Source organism: Colossoma macropomum, unplaced genomic scaffold, assembly GCF_904425465.1.
Source record: "Colossoma macropomum unplaced genomic scaffold, Colossoma_macropomum, whole genome shotgun sequence".
Lineage (NCBI taxonomy): Eukaryota > Metazoa > Chordata > Actinopteri > Characiformes > Serrasalmidae > Colossoma > Colossoma macropomum.
Genome location: NW_023494807.1, coordinates 12757546 through 12773479, shown reverse-complemented (window position 1 = coordinate 12773479; position 15934 = coordinate 12757546). Strand labels below are relative to the sequence as shown.

At 37.5% G+C, this 15934-nt stretch overlaps 1 protein-coding gene across 1 annotated transcript; it reads right to left on the bottom strand.

Annotated features, from left to right (window-relative positions):
• Window positions 1-652: 652 nt before the first annotated feature.
• On the bottom strand, window positions 653-13839 carry gprc6a (G protein-coupled receptor, class C, group 6, member A). Its single transcript, XM_036556415.1, has 8 exons — window positions 13547-13839; window positions 12606-12906; window positions 11636-12027; window positions 8737-9005; window positions 7526-7632; window positions 4816-5007; window positions 3251-3374; window positions 653-1859 (listed from the first exon to the last, which is right to left on the bottom strand). Exons 1-8 carry the CDS (start codon window positions 13741-13743, stop codon window positions 778-780), a joined length of 2664 nt encoding a protein of 887 aa, XP_036412308.1. The 5' UTR covers window positions 13744-13839; the 3' UTR covers window positions 653-777.
• Window positions 13840-15934: the final 2095 nt, after the last annotated feature.

The following is a 15934-nucleotide window of genomic DNA, read 5'->3' as shown; positions in this document are numbered from 1 at the left end:
GTGCTTAGTTTTAGTTTCTGAAGCTTCACTAAAAATTGTAAGATATAATGCATATGTACGTTACAATTACAGTCTCTGGATCATGGTTCAGATGGCTGATCAGAATTTCAATATGAAATGTACAATATATGATACAATACACAATAATATAATAACATAGTAATGTTTAGACATTAAAAACAGAACATACACTGTATTTGCTAATTTATGAGTATTGTTAACTTTACGTTCATCAGTGTCTTTCCACTCATTTACACAATTTTCCACTTCCCTCCAATTTAGTCAGCCAACCAAGACATGTTTGGTGTCTAAATTTTGCTGCTTTAGTTCAGCACTGGAGCTATGAGGCTTACTTTGCCAACAAGCATTAGAATTCAATAGTCACCCAAATCTTTTCCATACAAACTTCTCCAAAACTTGCTTAAACTTCACCCAGGTCTTTGTTAAGGTAGTGCTGATTTATTATTGTGGTTTAGGACACAGTATGACAATTCTGTTGTTTTATTTTATAAAAAAAATTCATTATTTACAGTATATTATTTACAAAAAGAAAGAAGGCAGAGAAAAGATTTGGGTGACTATTGACTATACATTCTAGTGTTTGTTAGCAATGTTAGCCTCACAGCTTCAGTACTACACTAAAAAAGCAACATTTGATCACCAAACATGTCTTGATGAAACACATCAAGTGGTAAACTGTGTAAATCTCATGCAAAAACAAGGTAGGTATTTCAAAGTTTTGATGGACAGTGTATGATGACTAAGTCTCTGAGGTTTTTAAATGCTTAATGTTCTTTTGAGACTGAGCCTGGGCTTTTCTTGAGTTATGGCAGGAGGGGCTGTAGCTTCCCATCTCTGTTTAAACTCTGTGTTTCCAGGAAAAAGGTGGGGCAGTTTTGATATAGTGTAGAGGTTTTCTGCACTCTTATATGCTTCAGGTAGAATCAAGTCTCCCAAACTGCTGGCTCCCTTTGTAGAATACTCGTACACATTCCTCAAGAAATCAGCCCTGGTGTTGTACATCTTCCTGAAGATGATGGCGTAGCACTTTGGGAAGAAATGGCAGCACAGGATGGCGTAATTGGAGATGAGTATGACCACCATCTCCACGGCAGGGAGATATTTTCCGGCAGTCGTGACGTAGACTGGGATGAAGATGACCCAGGCCATGAGGTAGACGAGCATGCCGAAAGTGATGAACTTGGCCTCGTTGTATTTCTGCGGAAGTTTTCGGCCTTTGAAAGCAAAGATGAAGCAGACTAACGCCAGCAGAGCTATGTAACCCAAAACTGAGCCAAACGCTACATATGAGCCTTCACGGCACTCTTCTAGGATGGTACTGGTGTTGATTACGGAGGTTTTGTGAGGACTGAAAAGAATCAGCCACCAAGTACAGTTTGCACCTTGCACCAAAACACAGAAACAGACAATAATGTATGGTTTGTAAAGTCGGCTAAGCGGCTTCATCTGGAAAGCTAGCAGGATCTTCAGGGACTTCACCAGGATACAGGACACACACAGAGTGAAGCTCAAACCGTAAAGCACCTGCCTCACTTTGCACTGGATGTCCGTTGGCTTCCCTACGAAGAAAACAGAGCTTATGAAGCTTCCCACTAGTGAGAAAAGGATGAGCTGGCAAAGTGGACCACCAGCTGCCTTCACTACAGGAGAGTCGCGGTGCCACAGGAAGAGAAACGACACTAGGAAAACCACAACAACACCCAGAGCGTCCAGAGACAACAGAAACATGGCAAAGCCATCATTCCAGGCAAAAAACTCCAGAGTCTTCGGCTTACAGGCCGAACTTCCAGGCTCTGCCCACTCCAAAATACTGTCACAACTGTAGCACTGATCCATGTCTGAAAAAAAGAATGTATTGGTTAAATAAGGAGTAGTAAACAAAGATATTAAATAAATAAATAAAAACAAAGGAGGGAAGAAAAACAACAGATGTAACATCCTAATTTACATACATAAATGGGCTAGAAAATCTCATTTTTGGGTGTAGTTTGTCAAAGAGTAACTGCAAAATGCTAAATTCTGGAGAAACTTACCAAATTAAAAAGAGTCACAGTGACAGTGATATGAACCAGATGTCAAAAGATATTTAATGCTTTTGAAAGTTCTGAAATGGTTTCAAGTAATCTGCCTTGAGACATTGTTTTACAGTAGTTATGAGGCCTAAAATGTATTTTTTAAAAACACATTCATGGTCACTATAAGGCAATATTTTTTCAGATCTACCAGAATTTTTTAATTATTTACATTGCATATAAAATTATGTTGTTGGGCCATTTTGGATGGTAAAAACATGCTGTTTGGTGATTTTGAATGGTAAATAAAATGGCTGTATTTGTATATAAACAGAAAGTTATTAAGTTTCTCTACAATGCATATATCATACATTAATCTATTTCGAATTGAGTAAATGTGAATTGCGTATTAATATTTACAAGAAAATTTAAAAATCAGTTAAATTGTTAAAAGTCAAATTGAACTTAAAAGGCTGATAAACAGTACCACTCACAAGTGTATATTGAATATTTTATAGTAATTCTAAAATCTTATTCTGTATTCATATTGCTCTTGTTGTGTTATTGTTTTTCTAGCTAGTCGACCAAAGGAGGATAGGTTCCCCTTTTGAATCTTGGTTCCTTGGCTTGCTCATTGGTGCTCAGACAAGGATTTTCTATAAAGCTTTTTGTGACAATGTCTGTTGTAAAAAGCCCTATATAAATAAACTTGACTTGACTTCTGACTGGGGGAGTGTACTATATGGTTGTGAGGCCATCATACTATTATTCTAAACTGTTGAAAATAGTAAAAAGTAAATAAACAACAACAATGTTCTATGAGTTGGTGTGCTCAAATGTTTAACTGGTACATTGGCAGAAAAAAGGTACTGTGCAGGTATATATATTTTTTTCATGAATATACAAACAATATAGATGTACCCTTAATGGTTTTAAGTTCCAACATTGTGCCTTAAATACGTTTTTCCTTGAGTAAATGTACATATTTGTACTTTTTCATAACCTGATGTTTTTAAACAGAGCAATGCATTAAAAGGCCCCTAAATTTATGTTCCCTAAATAAATGTACGGAAGATGTACCCTTGAGGGCGCCAACCCAGGGCCAAGAGGGGTACCGCTCAGTGACAGTTTAATACTTTTTTTCTGAGAGTGTGTTGTTGAATTTGTGTTGTTGAATAAGTGGCTGTGCTCCAGATGTTTTGCAGGTGTGGACTTACCTGTGCTGTTGGAGTATTGATTCTCAGCACATTCAATACAGTCATAGCAGCAGGTGTGCTGACCTTCAGCACTTTTCTTAAATTGTCCTGGGTTGCAGCTATTTGAGCACTTTGATGTCACGCTCTGAGTCAAAACAAATTTAAAGTCAGGGATGACCATGGGCTTTTTACTTTACTTACTTTACACTGTGAGATGAATAACTACAAAATAAAAGGGTTAATGAAAGGATTAAATACCTTAAACTTTTTCAGTAGGTGCTAATGTGTACTAATGCGTATGTTCAGTAGTTATGGGAGTGAGGAATTTAAGTTTAGACCCTCATACAGACCCTTACGGGCATATTTACTACACTTTGCAGTAGCACTAATGCATTTTGTGTAAACAGCTGATTAACAGACTGTCACTCTCGTTCAGAGTTGCTATTAAAAGCAAGCTTCCCTTTTTGTTTCTTACAAGATTCTTAGAGTTTCCTCTATTGACCTCAGTTCTTTTATCATTGTCCTTGTTTTTAGCTCTTCCCATATGGTAAAAGAGTATGGGAGCATATGCAAACTTTGAACACCTCTGCTCAACTGACATGTTTTGTTGAAGTGACAATAAAATGACAGCACATGTGTCAGACTCCAGTCCTTGCAGGCCAAAACACTGCAGACTTCAGCACCCTCCCTCATTAAGTACACCTGATTCAGCTCCTCAGCTAATTAGCAAGGCCTTCATGAACTGAATTCAGAGGGTTAGATGAGGGTAAACGTTAATCTCCACAGCACTTTGGTCCTGAAGTTCTCCTGTTTGACATGCCTGCTCTATAGAGAACTCATTGGCATAGCATTTTTCTGCAAATTCCAGTGCTCAATTTCAATTTATTTGTTGGGTTTAACGTATTGGAAAAAATAAAACATAACATATTAATGCACCATAACTTTTGCACAAGTTTAATTTTTTTTCAATGTAATAAATTCAGAAAATAAAATCAATTAAGTGTTAAAATGTGCAGAAGTGTGTTCCCTGTAGAGGATGTATTAACTTATTTTCACTTAAAAAAATCAACAAAACATGTAATTTCACCAAAGGTGCCCGAACTTTGGCACATAAAATGGCCTAGTATTTATTTATTTATTTGTTTATTTAAAATGTACTTTAGTTTTTGAAATGTATTTACTGCTATACATCCTTGTACATTTTTCAGTTTTTACTTTAATTTTATTTATTCATTTTTTTATCAATAAGATTTATTTATTTATTTATTTATTTATTTACCAATTCTTACTCTATTGGTAGTTTAAATGATCATGATTCAATCTAAAAAAAGAAAACCAATACACAGGTTTCGTGTCTATCTGCTGTCACTGAATTTTAGCACTCGCTGCAGCTTTTCCATACGCCTTAGTGTATCTGGTCCTTAAAAGGGTTAATTCTTCAAATTCCACTCTATCAATCTTATTTGCATTTTTACTGATGTAGAATTTCACCATCATTATCATTGTGTTTTAGTTTCATACTAGATACTTAATTACAGGCTTCCTTTGCAAAACTGCGACAGACAGTGGACAGTGGTGATACTTACTAGTTTTAGGTTGGTGGTGGTCAAGCTGGAGTTCTGCTGATGATACATAGACACTATGTTTAACGTCTGAACGCTTTGTCCAGTTGTGCTCCACAGAGAGATCTGATAACCCAGATTAACATCTCCGTTTTCATCAAACTTGTATATTGTACCATCCATCTCATAAGTGCTGTTCCTCAGTTCAGGCAGCAGCTGGAACACAGACAGATATTGCCATCAATGAGCATGAGTGAAGAGAGAATTTTATAGCTTGTGTGGCGTGGTACTGTGAGGATAAGTATGTTTAGAGTAGCTTTGGATAGCTATGGTATGCTTACAGTTGATATGAAGCACAACACTAAAAGTTTGTAACCACCTGCAAGCATTATTTTAAAGGGGAATTCCACCAATTTTTCAAACTTTCTCCATAATTAAATATTTAAGGTGTAAATAAAGTCATTCAGAGTGATTTGATGTGAAATATTGTGTCAGAATTGTTCACAGCTGTGGTGATAGGAACCAGATGTCTAAAGAGTTTAATGCATCTAAAAACTCCCCCACAAAAATGATTGCACAAAATGGTTCTGAAAATGCTGTTGATTGTTTTGAGATTATTTTTGGCCTAAAACCTTTTATTAAATATATTAATAGTGGAGAGGTGCATGCACGGTACTGTAAGGCAAAGTAGTACCCAAAGAAAACGTTTTTGTTGTTTGTGTAATCATTTATTTTACCATTCACAACTGGTTTACCATTATCAGCATTACTTATAAACTAAGCAGATGTGCGTAGGTTCACTAGTGATTTTGGATAGTAAATAAAAAGGTTACATTTGTGTTGTAAATATCACAATTCTGGTTCCTATCTCCACCACTATAAATAAATCAGTAGGTATCTCTACAATTACCTATTTCACATCAAACTATGTTTACATTTCGACAACTGAATTATGCAGAAGTGTTTGAAAATCGGTGAAATTCCTAGACACTTTAAACGCTTATGTTAAAATGCTTGACATTAAAGCATAAGTTCAGTGACGTTGATTTCTAAGTGTGAATTAATTTCCAAAACAAAATGTAGAAAAATTGTAAAAATAGGAAACCCCTATAATTACAACATCTTAATCACTATGTGTGCCTTATTAAAAGTTAATTTGTGGAATGAATGTTCTTGTTAATGCATTCGAGCCACTCAAGTGAGGTAAGATGAGTTTGAATTTGGCCCTATTGTGTAGAAGGCCAATATATCTGACTGGAGTACATCTGATTTGACTTGCAAAAATGCTGGCTCAAGACTTTTGGAGGCCTCAGCATGATTTTTTTGGAGGTTCTCTATTTTGCTAGCTGATGTGCTCTAAAATAAGAGGCTAACTAATAAAATTACTATCACAAGCTGTCTAAATTATGTACATTCATAACTTTCTAAGTTGTGTATTGTTGGTGATTGGATGCTTGTTTTTAGTTCTAACAGGATACAATTCAAATTACAGTTGCTGATCTCATCGTTCTTCATCCAGATTGTAACCTTTCTCACCAGTATTTCTTGCTTAGCCAGCTAACTTTAAGCATAGTCGTTGCTGTGGTGACACTGTTCCATGATTAGCGTTATAAATGCTTTATTTTTTATGTATTTAGATAGTATGATTTCTTTTTCTTTCTTTGGTGGCGACTCCTCTTCTTGTTTCAAACAATTGGGCTGTTCGCCACAAACATCATGCTTTCATGTGCACCTGAGTATCTAAACCTGGATTAAAGTTGTTGTGAAGTTGAAATTCAGTCAGAAAGACTGTATAAGGTGAACCTGCTTCGTTAGACCCCAGATCCGCTTTTTCCTGTTTGGAGTTGGGAAGCTAAATGATATTATAAGTGATTTAAGCACTTTATACCAGACTCAAAGGGTATTCTGTTATCACTTAACCCTGCTCTTGTTTTCCAACTAGTCCAGTACAACCAGATGTGATCTTGCACCATGTTTGGGGACAGCTAAAATTTTGGTGCTGGACTGAGACAAAATCTGCTGCAAATAAGTTTACATGCCATCTAAAACCGTTTAATGTAACATGAAAGAGAAGTGAAACAAGCTAGCTAGTAAAACGCTATTGTTAACTCATGTTCATTCTTGAAAGTTAATGTTTCAGAAACACCCTTCGATTTAGTCGAAGATGCACAAAATCGATTCAACTAAACCACTTTTGAAGACGCTAACTCAAGAGAAAAGAGATGTCTTGACTTGTTTGGCGGCTGTTGTGCCCCATCGCAACTTACTTGGAGCTCTCCTTTCAAGAGGCCATGGATTGGTTTAGAAATTTCACTCTAGGGTTTGTTCCCACCCTAGTAGGTCTGCATTTCTAATCACATTTGGCCCAAATTCTTGGTACGAGATAAAGTCTGGCTCCACAAAACTATCAAAATTCAAGTCACAACAAATGAAATTACGTTAACACCACAAGCATAGTAAACATTCCTTTGTCTTTTTTTAAGTTTTTTTTTTTTCAGCAGTTTTTCAGCTCCAGATGTGTACAGTCTTTTTTCAAATATGATTAACCAGTTGCTTCGTCTCCCCCCTCAGTCAAGCATCTTACACAACATAATAGTACAATAAAAACCCAGAAGTTGTTAGGGGGCTCTAAGCAGCTGCTTATGTTGCTTATTAGGTACAGCCAGCACTTAGTACATGAGAACTAAAGGGAGAAGCTGTAGCATGTATATGTTCATACAGATAATAAGTTTACCTCCCATGGTTGGATGGCCCCAGGAATAGTGCAGTTTCTGTTGCTGCACAATTTAGCCACAGCCTGAGCAATCGCATTCACAGCCATCTGAATGCTGAAGACATTACCTGCGTGTCAGAGTGGGCATGTGACATGTTATTGCTATAGGAGAAATCAGCGTTATGTCACAGCAACAAAGAACTCACTTCTCGGTGGATAATGCAGGTGTGCTGCACTGGTACAATAGGATTTTGTAATAATCATGAGACATTTAGCCAACTGGAAAAACAACTTTTTAAAACTCATCGTCCCAGGTCAATAACAATAATGTTGAACAAATAAATAATTGTGTGGTTATTATTTGCCATATAATCATGAACTTGCACCAGCCCCATATAACTGCAGGGTTTAAGAAAGAAATATTCAGTCTATAAGGTTGTTGTCCCACTGCACATTCAAAAATAAGAACAGACTCAAACATGAACCAACTGAACTTATGGTTCTAGTTCTAGTTCATTTTCCACCTGCTTGAGAGACAGCTGGAACCATTATAATGACCACGATTAACAATTTAATAGACTTTTTGGAAAGTTTGAAAATTTCATCCGACAGCAATTTAATAGACTTTTTGGAAATTTATGTCATGCTACAGCAGCTGATTATATTAATTAGCTAGGTATCTTCCTTGCCAGTAAGCTGACTGGCTGAAATGAATCAATATACTGCGCTTTACCGATATCTTGAGAGCAAGGCCAATTGAACTCCCACTAAAGGATGGTTGGCAGTGCTGGGGGTCAAACTTGCGATCTCCTGATGATAGAGCCAAAGCTTACCCATTCCTGTAGTCTTTTATATTGGGTGCACACTACTTACATGCTATTTTTACTTTGTTTTTTTTTTTGCTGCATACCACTGTAAAATCCTGTATAAAATGTAGTGGGATGACCCACTGACCCACTGATCACCCACTGAGCTTCACATCTTTTTATTGTCCTCTATCTAGGGGTTCAACACCATATGTAAATAAATCCATCCCAAACTAATATTTCGTTTGCAGAAAGAAAACTTTCTGTTTTTTATGCACTAAGAAATGTAGTGATTAAAGCCTGCTGTGACTACATGCTAGAAAGCCCAGCTTATTTAATGGTAGCCTTTTTAAAGGTGACACTAAATGCCTTGATACCGTGCATCATTAAAAAATGCCTTCAAGTATCATTTTCCATTATCGCCACACTTACCTGCATCTATGCTGGTTATCAGCTTTTCCATCATCATGGAAACCTGCTCCTTGCTGTTGTTCGTAAAAGTGGAATAAAACTCTTTGAGGAAGGTGTTGTTCTTCTGAGACTCACTGTCAAACTCTAAATTCTTCAGAAACTCCTTAAAAGGTGTGACGTCTCTGCTCTCAAAGGAAAATCCTACGACCCAGCCAATGCGCTGAAGTTCCTCATGAGTGACCACTTTTTGAGAAGTTGACCAATTGTCGCTGGCCACCCACAGCCTCCGGTCAGTGTCACTGTCAATGATGGGTAGTAATTAGTTACATTCACTCAATTACATTAAAAAAATGTCCAAAATTTAACTGTTCAAGGACATCATAGTATACATTTCTGAAAAGTCTTAGAAGATATGGATCCTTCACCAAATTGGATCAAAATCAGATTTGGGACTTTTCCTGACATTTACTTCAGAATAAAAGCCTTTTGCTTTGAGTGGTCCTATACCTTAATTATGTTTATTTATTGAAACATTCCAGTTGTCAATGCCAAGATAATAATAACTCTACCAAATGTTTCAGTAGTGTCTGTTTCAATAGTCACAATTTTAAAATTTTATTAATTTTAAACATAACTCAAAAATGCTAGCCAGTACATGACTAGCAAACACAGCTTTGAACAGCTTTATATTTCACACTGGGTGAAATATACCAATCAGCTTGCTGTTGGAGTGGCAAGCAGGAACTCCTCCTTGTATGTGCATGTGTAGCCAGAACAAGCTAAAAAAATGTTATTTGGGTGACACCCCACAAACTATGTATGCTGTTTTTGTCAGATTTTATCAGTGATTTCAAATGTTTTTTTAAAAGTTAATGTGTCTTTTAGTTTGGTTTTATTAGCTCTCTCTCTATTTAAAGAGATAGGAGTCTGGCCTTGTATGACTGGAAATAACCACCCAACAGCATTGCCAAGATGATCGTTGAGTGGACTGACTTTCAGTGAACTCAGCGCTCCGAGAGATTTTGGTTCAATCTGCTATCATAGTTACAGCAAGTGGACTCATAATTTCAAAGAACTTAAGCATGAACGTGTCAAAGATGCTGTAGTGAAAAGAGACTGAGAACTGGAGTGACTGCTTATTAGCAAACTTAGCCACGTTAATTTCTTCCTTTCTTTGCATCTTGTATAAGCAACTTTCTGCTTTTAATCACACACTCCCTTCCCTTTTAAGCGTCTTGGGGTTTTTCTCTGCATCTCTCTCCAGCTGACCTTAATAGTTTAACTTTCCCGGTTGTGTTCATTGTGCTATGTTCTGGTGGTGGTGACATTTGTATGATTGACCAGTGTCCACACACTGTGAATGCAGTGGACCACTAATGTGTCCAGATTTGTGCGCTCCAGTATTCGCCTAGAACATGCAGTTTGTTACGGGTGGTCTCCATTAATTTTAAATAGGACTGTATTAGAAACGACATGCATTTCTCTCTTTCTCACTCTTCAGCGCCACACTCACATAATGTCCTATCAGGAATTGGCCAGCCCATCCCCTGTTGTCTATGTACTTTGTAGTTTTAGCGTTTTTCAACAATATAATATACACATAACATTTTGCATGCATGACATGTTTAATAGCTACCCACAGATTTTCATTGATGTTCATGTCAGGGGACCATGAGGGCCATTCTAGATGCTTCAACTTGCATTTTGGGAAGTAGCTCATGGAGTATTTTGAGGTATGTTTTGGATCATTGTTATGATGTGGAAACCATCTTCTTTTCACCATCAGTTTTTCATGGACTATATTACACTTGCTAGCAGAATTTCCTGATATTTAAGTTTGATCTTCAATCCTGGACCATGCTCAGACATTTTAGGAACAGGGGCTCAAGGGGAAAGTAGGGATTAAACTTACATTTAATTTAAGGGATATTAATTTTACATTATATTGCAATCATTCTTATCAAGACAGTCTAATCATGTAAATCCAGGAGTTTAAGTGTTTTTCCCAAAGGCCTCCAAATCCACTAACATTACTGCCTATCCAGAGATTTGAACCTCAGTCACAGTGTTTCCTGAGCTATCGTCTGCCACACAACCCAAAAGACATAACAGATTCGCCCTCATGCTTTATCTTCATTCATTGCCATGTGCCTTTGTTTAGACCTGCCATGTGCATTTGTTTAGCTCTGCCCACTTGCCACACCCCACACTTGGTTTCAGTTTATATACAGTGCTGTTTGTGATCATGCCCAGCTGTTCCTCGTTCTGTCTGTGTATATCTACCCCTTGGATCCAACCTGTCCTTTGTCATGCATTGTGGTTGTTCTTCCCTAAATGAGTTTCTGTTTCTGACTCTTTCCCCATTTTTTTTTCTAAGTAAGTAAGTCTCTGTGTTTTGTTCTTTTAGTTTGACTTAGGTCCCAGTTTTAGTTGAAATCTCTAACTTAATAATTAAACAACAGTTTAATTTAGCATTTAACAATCTCTAAGATGTTCTGTGATCTTAGAGTTCCATATTTACTTCATCAGTCCACAGCACTTGTTTCCAAAGTAACTCTGGCTTATTTAGATGTTTTATTATTTAGAGTCAGGATTTATTACACTCTGGAACTGTCATCAGCTCCTAATGACAATTTTTGACCTGCCTAAATAGTCTGATTAGGCAATCAATTAAGGCCTAACCTAAAGTTTATTTCTAAGGTGTCCAAATTCTAAGGTGTCCAAAGCTTTGCACATGCACAATTACTATTTTTTTAATAAAATTTTTGATAAAATTTAAAGTAACGTTTGCAGGAAAATAATTTTAGATAGTTTGCTGCATTCAAAAATAAAAAAAAACCCAACAAAAAAGCAAAATATGTAATTTATGACTTCATTTTGGACCCTCCAACACTGGTGAACCTGATGTACCCACCTCTGGACTTTGTCCAGCAGTCCTCTGAAGAGGCGACTCATGTGCTCGGGTTTGGCAAACGAAACCACCACCCTGACCTTGGTGTTGGTGTGTAATGTCTGAATAATCCGGCTGACTGCAGATTGAAGTCTCTTGGTGTTGGTCACAGAATCAGGGAGGATTTCTTTGAAGGCCACACAGATTCCAGCCTGAAAAGCCTGAGACAAAAAGCTGTCCAAAGCTGACCGCCCATAATCTCCGTCTGTGGTGACCACTCCAACCCATGTCCATTTATTCTCTTGGAGAAGCTTGACCATAGCACTGGTCTGGTGCAAGTCACTAGGGACGGTCCGAGAGAAGGCTGGGAAACGGCTCTTATCACTCAGAATATCAGCTGTGGATGCGTAACTGACCTGTGTGGTGGACAGACAAACAAGTATGTTATTATTGTATTTCAAATTAGAATTGAAGAGCTCTACTATTTGGGGAAATCTGATAATAAGCACTTCTTTTTTAGCACAGTGTCATCTTATCAGGTACAAAACAACCATGTGTAAAATCATTAATCAAAAAATTTCCTGTGGAATCCCACAAGGTTTGATTTTAGGGCCATTGCTTTTCTATTTGAATGTTTCTACTAGGTAATATTATCAGGAAAGATGAGATACATTTTCACAACTATGCTGATGATACATAATTATACATTTTCTTCTCTAAATCAAGAGTCTGACAGGCTTACCAACTGTGTGTCACATATTTCTCAATGGATGTCTCAAAATATTTTTCTACAACTAAATCAATGAAAAATTAAAATACAGATTGAATTTTAGCACAGTATTATTATTGTTATTCACTTGCACATGTTTACAGTTTCATGTACTACTGTAGATTTCTCTCCTTCAGTTTCCAGTTTTGAAGTGTCGTCTTTTGCATTAAAAATCTGATTTTTTTTAGCAGACAGGAGTTTTGTCCTGTAACAGTGACAGCGTACCTGTGGAATTAGCTCCAAGTTTAGCTCTCTGGCCACTGCGATGGACATTTCAGAGTAATGTGCACCGATTACAGCTATGCTACGTTGGGTACATTCAGCCATGTTGGTAAGGTCCATTGTGGAAGAGCAGTCGTCCTGTGTGAAGTCTTCAGTGGCTCTCAGAGCAGTCGTAACATCTGAACATGTGTCATGGATCTTGTAGCCCAGGGTAACCCCCAGACGGGCCAGTAACGGAGAGTTATTCACTGTCACTATAGCGTGGATCATGGCCAGTGACTTGATCAGACCAGCTGTGCTGAAGCTGCAGCCAATCAGAGACAAAAGCAAAGATCAGTGAATAACTGTCCACAACACTCATCAAGCAATCTAACACAACATGTCTGCTCCATAAGCTAAAAAAATCTATCACGTGTGGCTTCTTTTTCACTTTTTTTTTTTCACATTTCACACTTCATTTTAAGGATCAGTATTTGAAATATTTTTGGAACTTTATCATATTTTAAGCATTACAGTATTGATTTAAGATTGCTTTAAAGACATTTTTGTTTATTTAAAAGCAATTACTTAAATCTTTAAATCAATGACGTATTTACTAAATGGACAAAAATACATCACCTAGCTAAAAACAATCGAAATAATAATAGGGACCTTTTTTTTTTATAGATAACTGTATGGCATAGTGTCTGAAACCACATAAACTGGTCTATTACTAAACTAGTTGATTACTTAACAATGTGACATGGTTTAAATGATGATGTGCATGATGCTAACTAGTGAGTTAAAATCACTTGTGTGCTACAATAGCCTTATAACTCCAGCTCTACACTGAAGAAACTTTGGACACCAAATATATCTTGGTTAAGCTAACGTTTGGAGTGAGAGAGAATATCACACCAAACTGTCACTTGAATAAGCTTCAGACATGAATCTGTGGTACTCACCTAATGCAAGTGGAATCTTGTGGCTGGGACAGGTGGGTGGGCTTCTCCACATCTTCGTGGATGGGGAAAAGTCCTCCAATGATAAAGTTTCCAGGGGCTGAAACTCCAGCTGGTCTGGTCTCTTTCGGGAGAACATCACTGGTCTGCTGTGTCACAGGCAGGAGCCTCAGGAGGATCAAAATCAACAGGTAACTCATTGCACCTACTCACATCTGCGCTCTACCCTCACTGTGCTCTATATAGTTTCACCTGTCTGTCTAACCTGCCTGATTCACCTGCCTGATTCACCTGCTGGAATGACTGCTTCTGTCCATGCAGCTTCACTTAACGCCTACTGCTTCTTCCTCTACACATGCCCTGAGGAGGCGTGAGGACACACAAAAACACACACACACACTCTGCTCATTCCGCCCCCATCATGTGACACACTCCTCTTCTTCACTGCTGACAGATAGCTGAATAGTATTAGCTTTATTTGGGCTGCCTTTAAGCTACAGCATTCCACTTATATCTGAATCATAAATTCGTTTTGGTATCTTTCTTCAGAAACATTACGCAATATTTAATTACTTTAGTGACGCAAACTCCAATTTTGATCAACATCACGGAACGTTCCAAGGTAGTCCGAATAATTTACACTGGCATGCCAAACAGGCTCTAGATGTTAACTGTAAGTGTGTGGTACAAAGTAGATGTTGCTTGAATTAATTTTTACAAAGCAAAAAATAGTCAACTAGTCATCACTACCACATCAAAAAAGTGTGAGTGTTTTGGACATCTGTGAAAAATATTTAGTTAGTTGGTTGGTTGCTAAAAGAGGTTGGTTCTAGCAGTTGATGTTGCGGTTTGAGGTGTAAGATTTGCACTGCAGAAGAGGTTTTTGTAGTATTTCAGTAAGTTTCAGCCTCAGGCACTCTGCACACAGACATACACAGACTGTCTGATGTAAACTGCACACTAAAATTACCACAGCTAACAGAATCTCACTTTTCATGGAGAATTAAAACTGGCTGTAGTCTATCACTGTCTAATAGCTAAATGGTAATAGCAAGCAGTTCTACTCACCAAATGAGCCTTTCAGAGAGAGGTATAGGGTTAGTCACTGAACCAGAAAATACTCATGAGATCCCATTTTAAAAGGCTGCATGTGAAACCATAGGAAGCAAGTAAACAAGATCTATAGATGCTTACATTATTAACAAAAGATCTGTTGTTCTCAACCATGTTAGGATTACTACAGGGTTAAGTTTAGAGTTAGGGGCAGGGATTAGGTCTGGGGTTGTGGGTAAGGTCAGGGTTAGGGGCAGGGATTAGGTGTTGGGTTTAGGTTAAGGTTAAGATTAGGGGCAGCGTTTAGGTTTTGGGTCGAGGTTAAGGTCAGAGTTGGGGCAGGGATTAGGTTTTGCGTGGAGGTTAAGGCTAGGGTCAGAGACAGGGATTAGATTTTGGGTTGAGGTTAAGGTTAGGGTTAGAGACGGGGATTAGGTTTTGGGTTTAGGTTAGGGCAAGCGTGTCAATGGTGTTGAATGTTCTCCATCTGCTTGACTGATCTGAGATCTGATCTCATGTGCAAAAATTCACACAATGCTCAAGTATTCACAAACTTTCAAGCAGCACTGTATTTTTAGTCATACATTTAATTTTGCCCCAGGTCCTTATTCTTAATGACCTTTTCAAGCTACACAAGTTTCCAACTCAATCAAGGTAAAATGTCTAAATCTGGGTTTATTCCTTATTAGAAATTATGAAATCCTAAATTTGATGTCATAATATGACTTTATCTTGTCAGCCAACTCTCAGTTTGCAGGCCATTTTGAACCCTTGCAAAGTTGCTTGATGTCCAGCATGACATGCACCTCACAGTCTGCGGGGCTTTGATTGCACTGATAAACTTTTCCGTTGACTTGAAGTACGTGTCTGGCTGGTGGTAGTAGAAGTCAAGTCATGCTTCATTTCTAATGTTTTGGGTGGATTTTACTGACATTTATATGTTTTATCTTTTCAAGTGCTTCTGCCTCCAGAAGCTGTAATACGTAGAAGAGCAGCGATCATCAGCGAACACTACAACATTTTTAAAAATATTGCCTGGATTGCCTGTCACAGAGAATACACAGTTGTATGCAAATGTTTGAACACCCATGGCCAAATTAAATGTTAACAAGTTAACATGTCCACTACAGAAAACAAAATTAAATAGGCATTTTCTGAAAGTTTTAGTGCACAATTTTTATTTATTTAATTTAGTTTGACATATTATTAAATCTAAAATGTGGCATAAATTTTGCACAGGCCACATTTTGTGTTTTTTCCCCCTGATATTTTTTCCCCTTTGTATATAACTGTATACAGTAGTGTGCAAGTGTTGTGCACTGAAGTCAATTGTTTAAA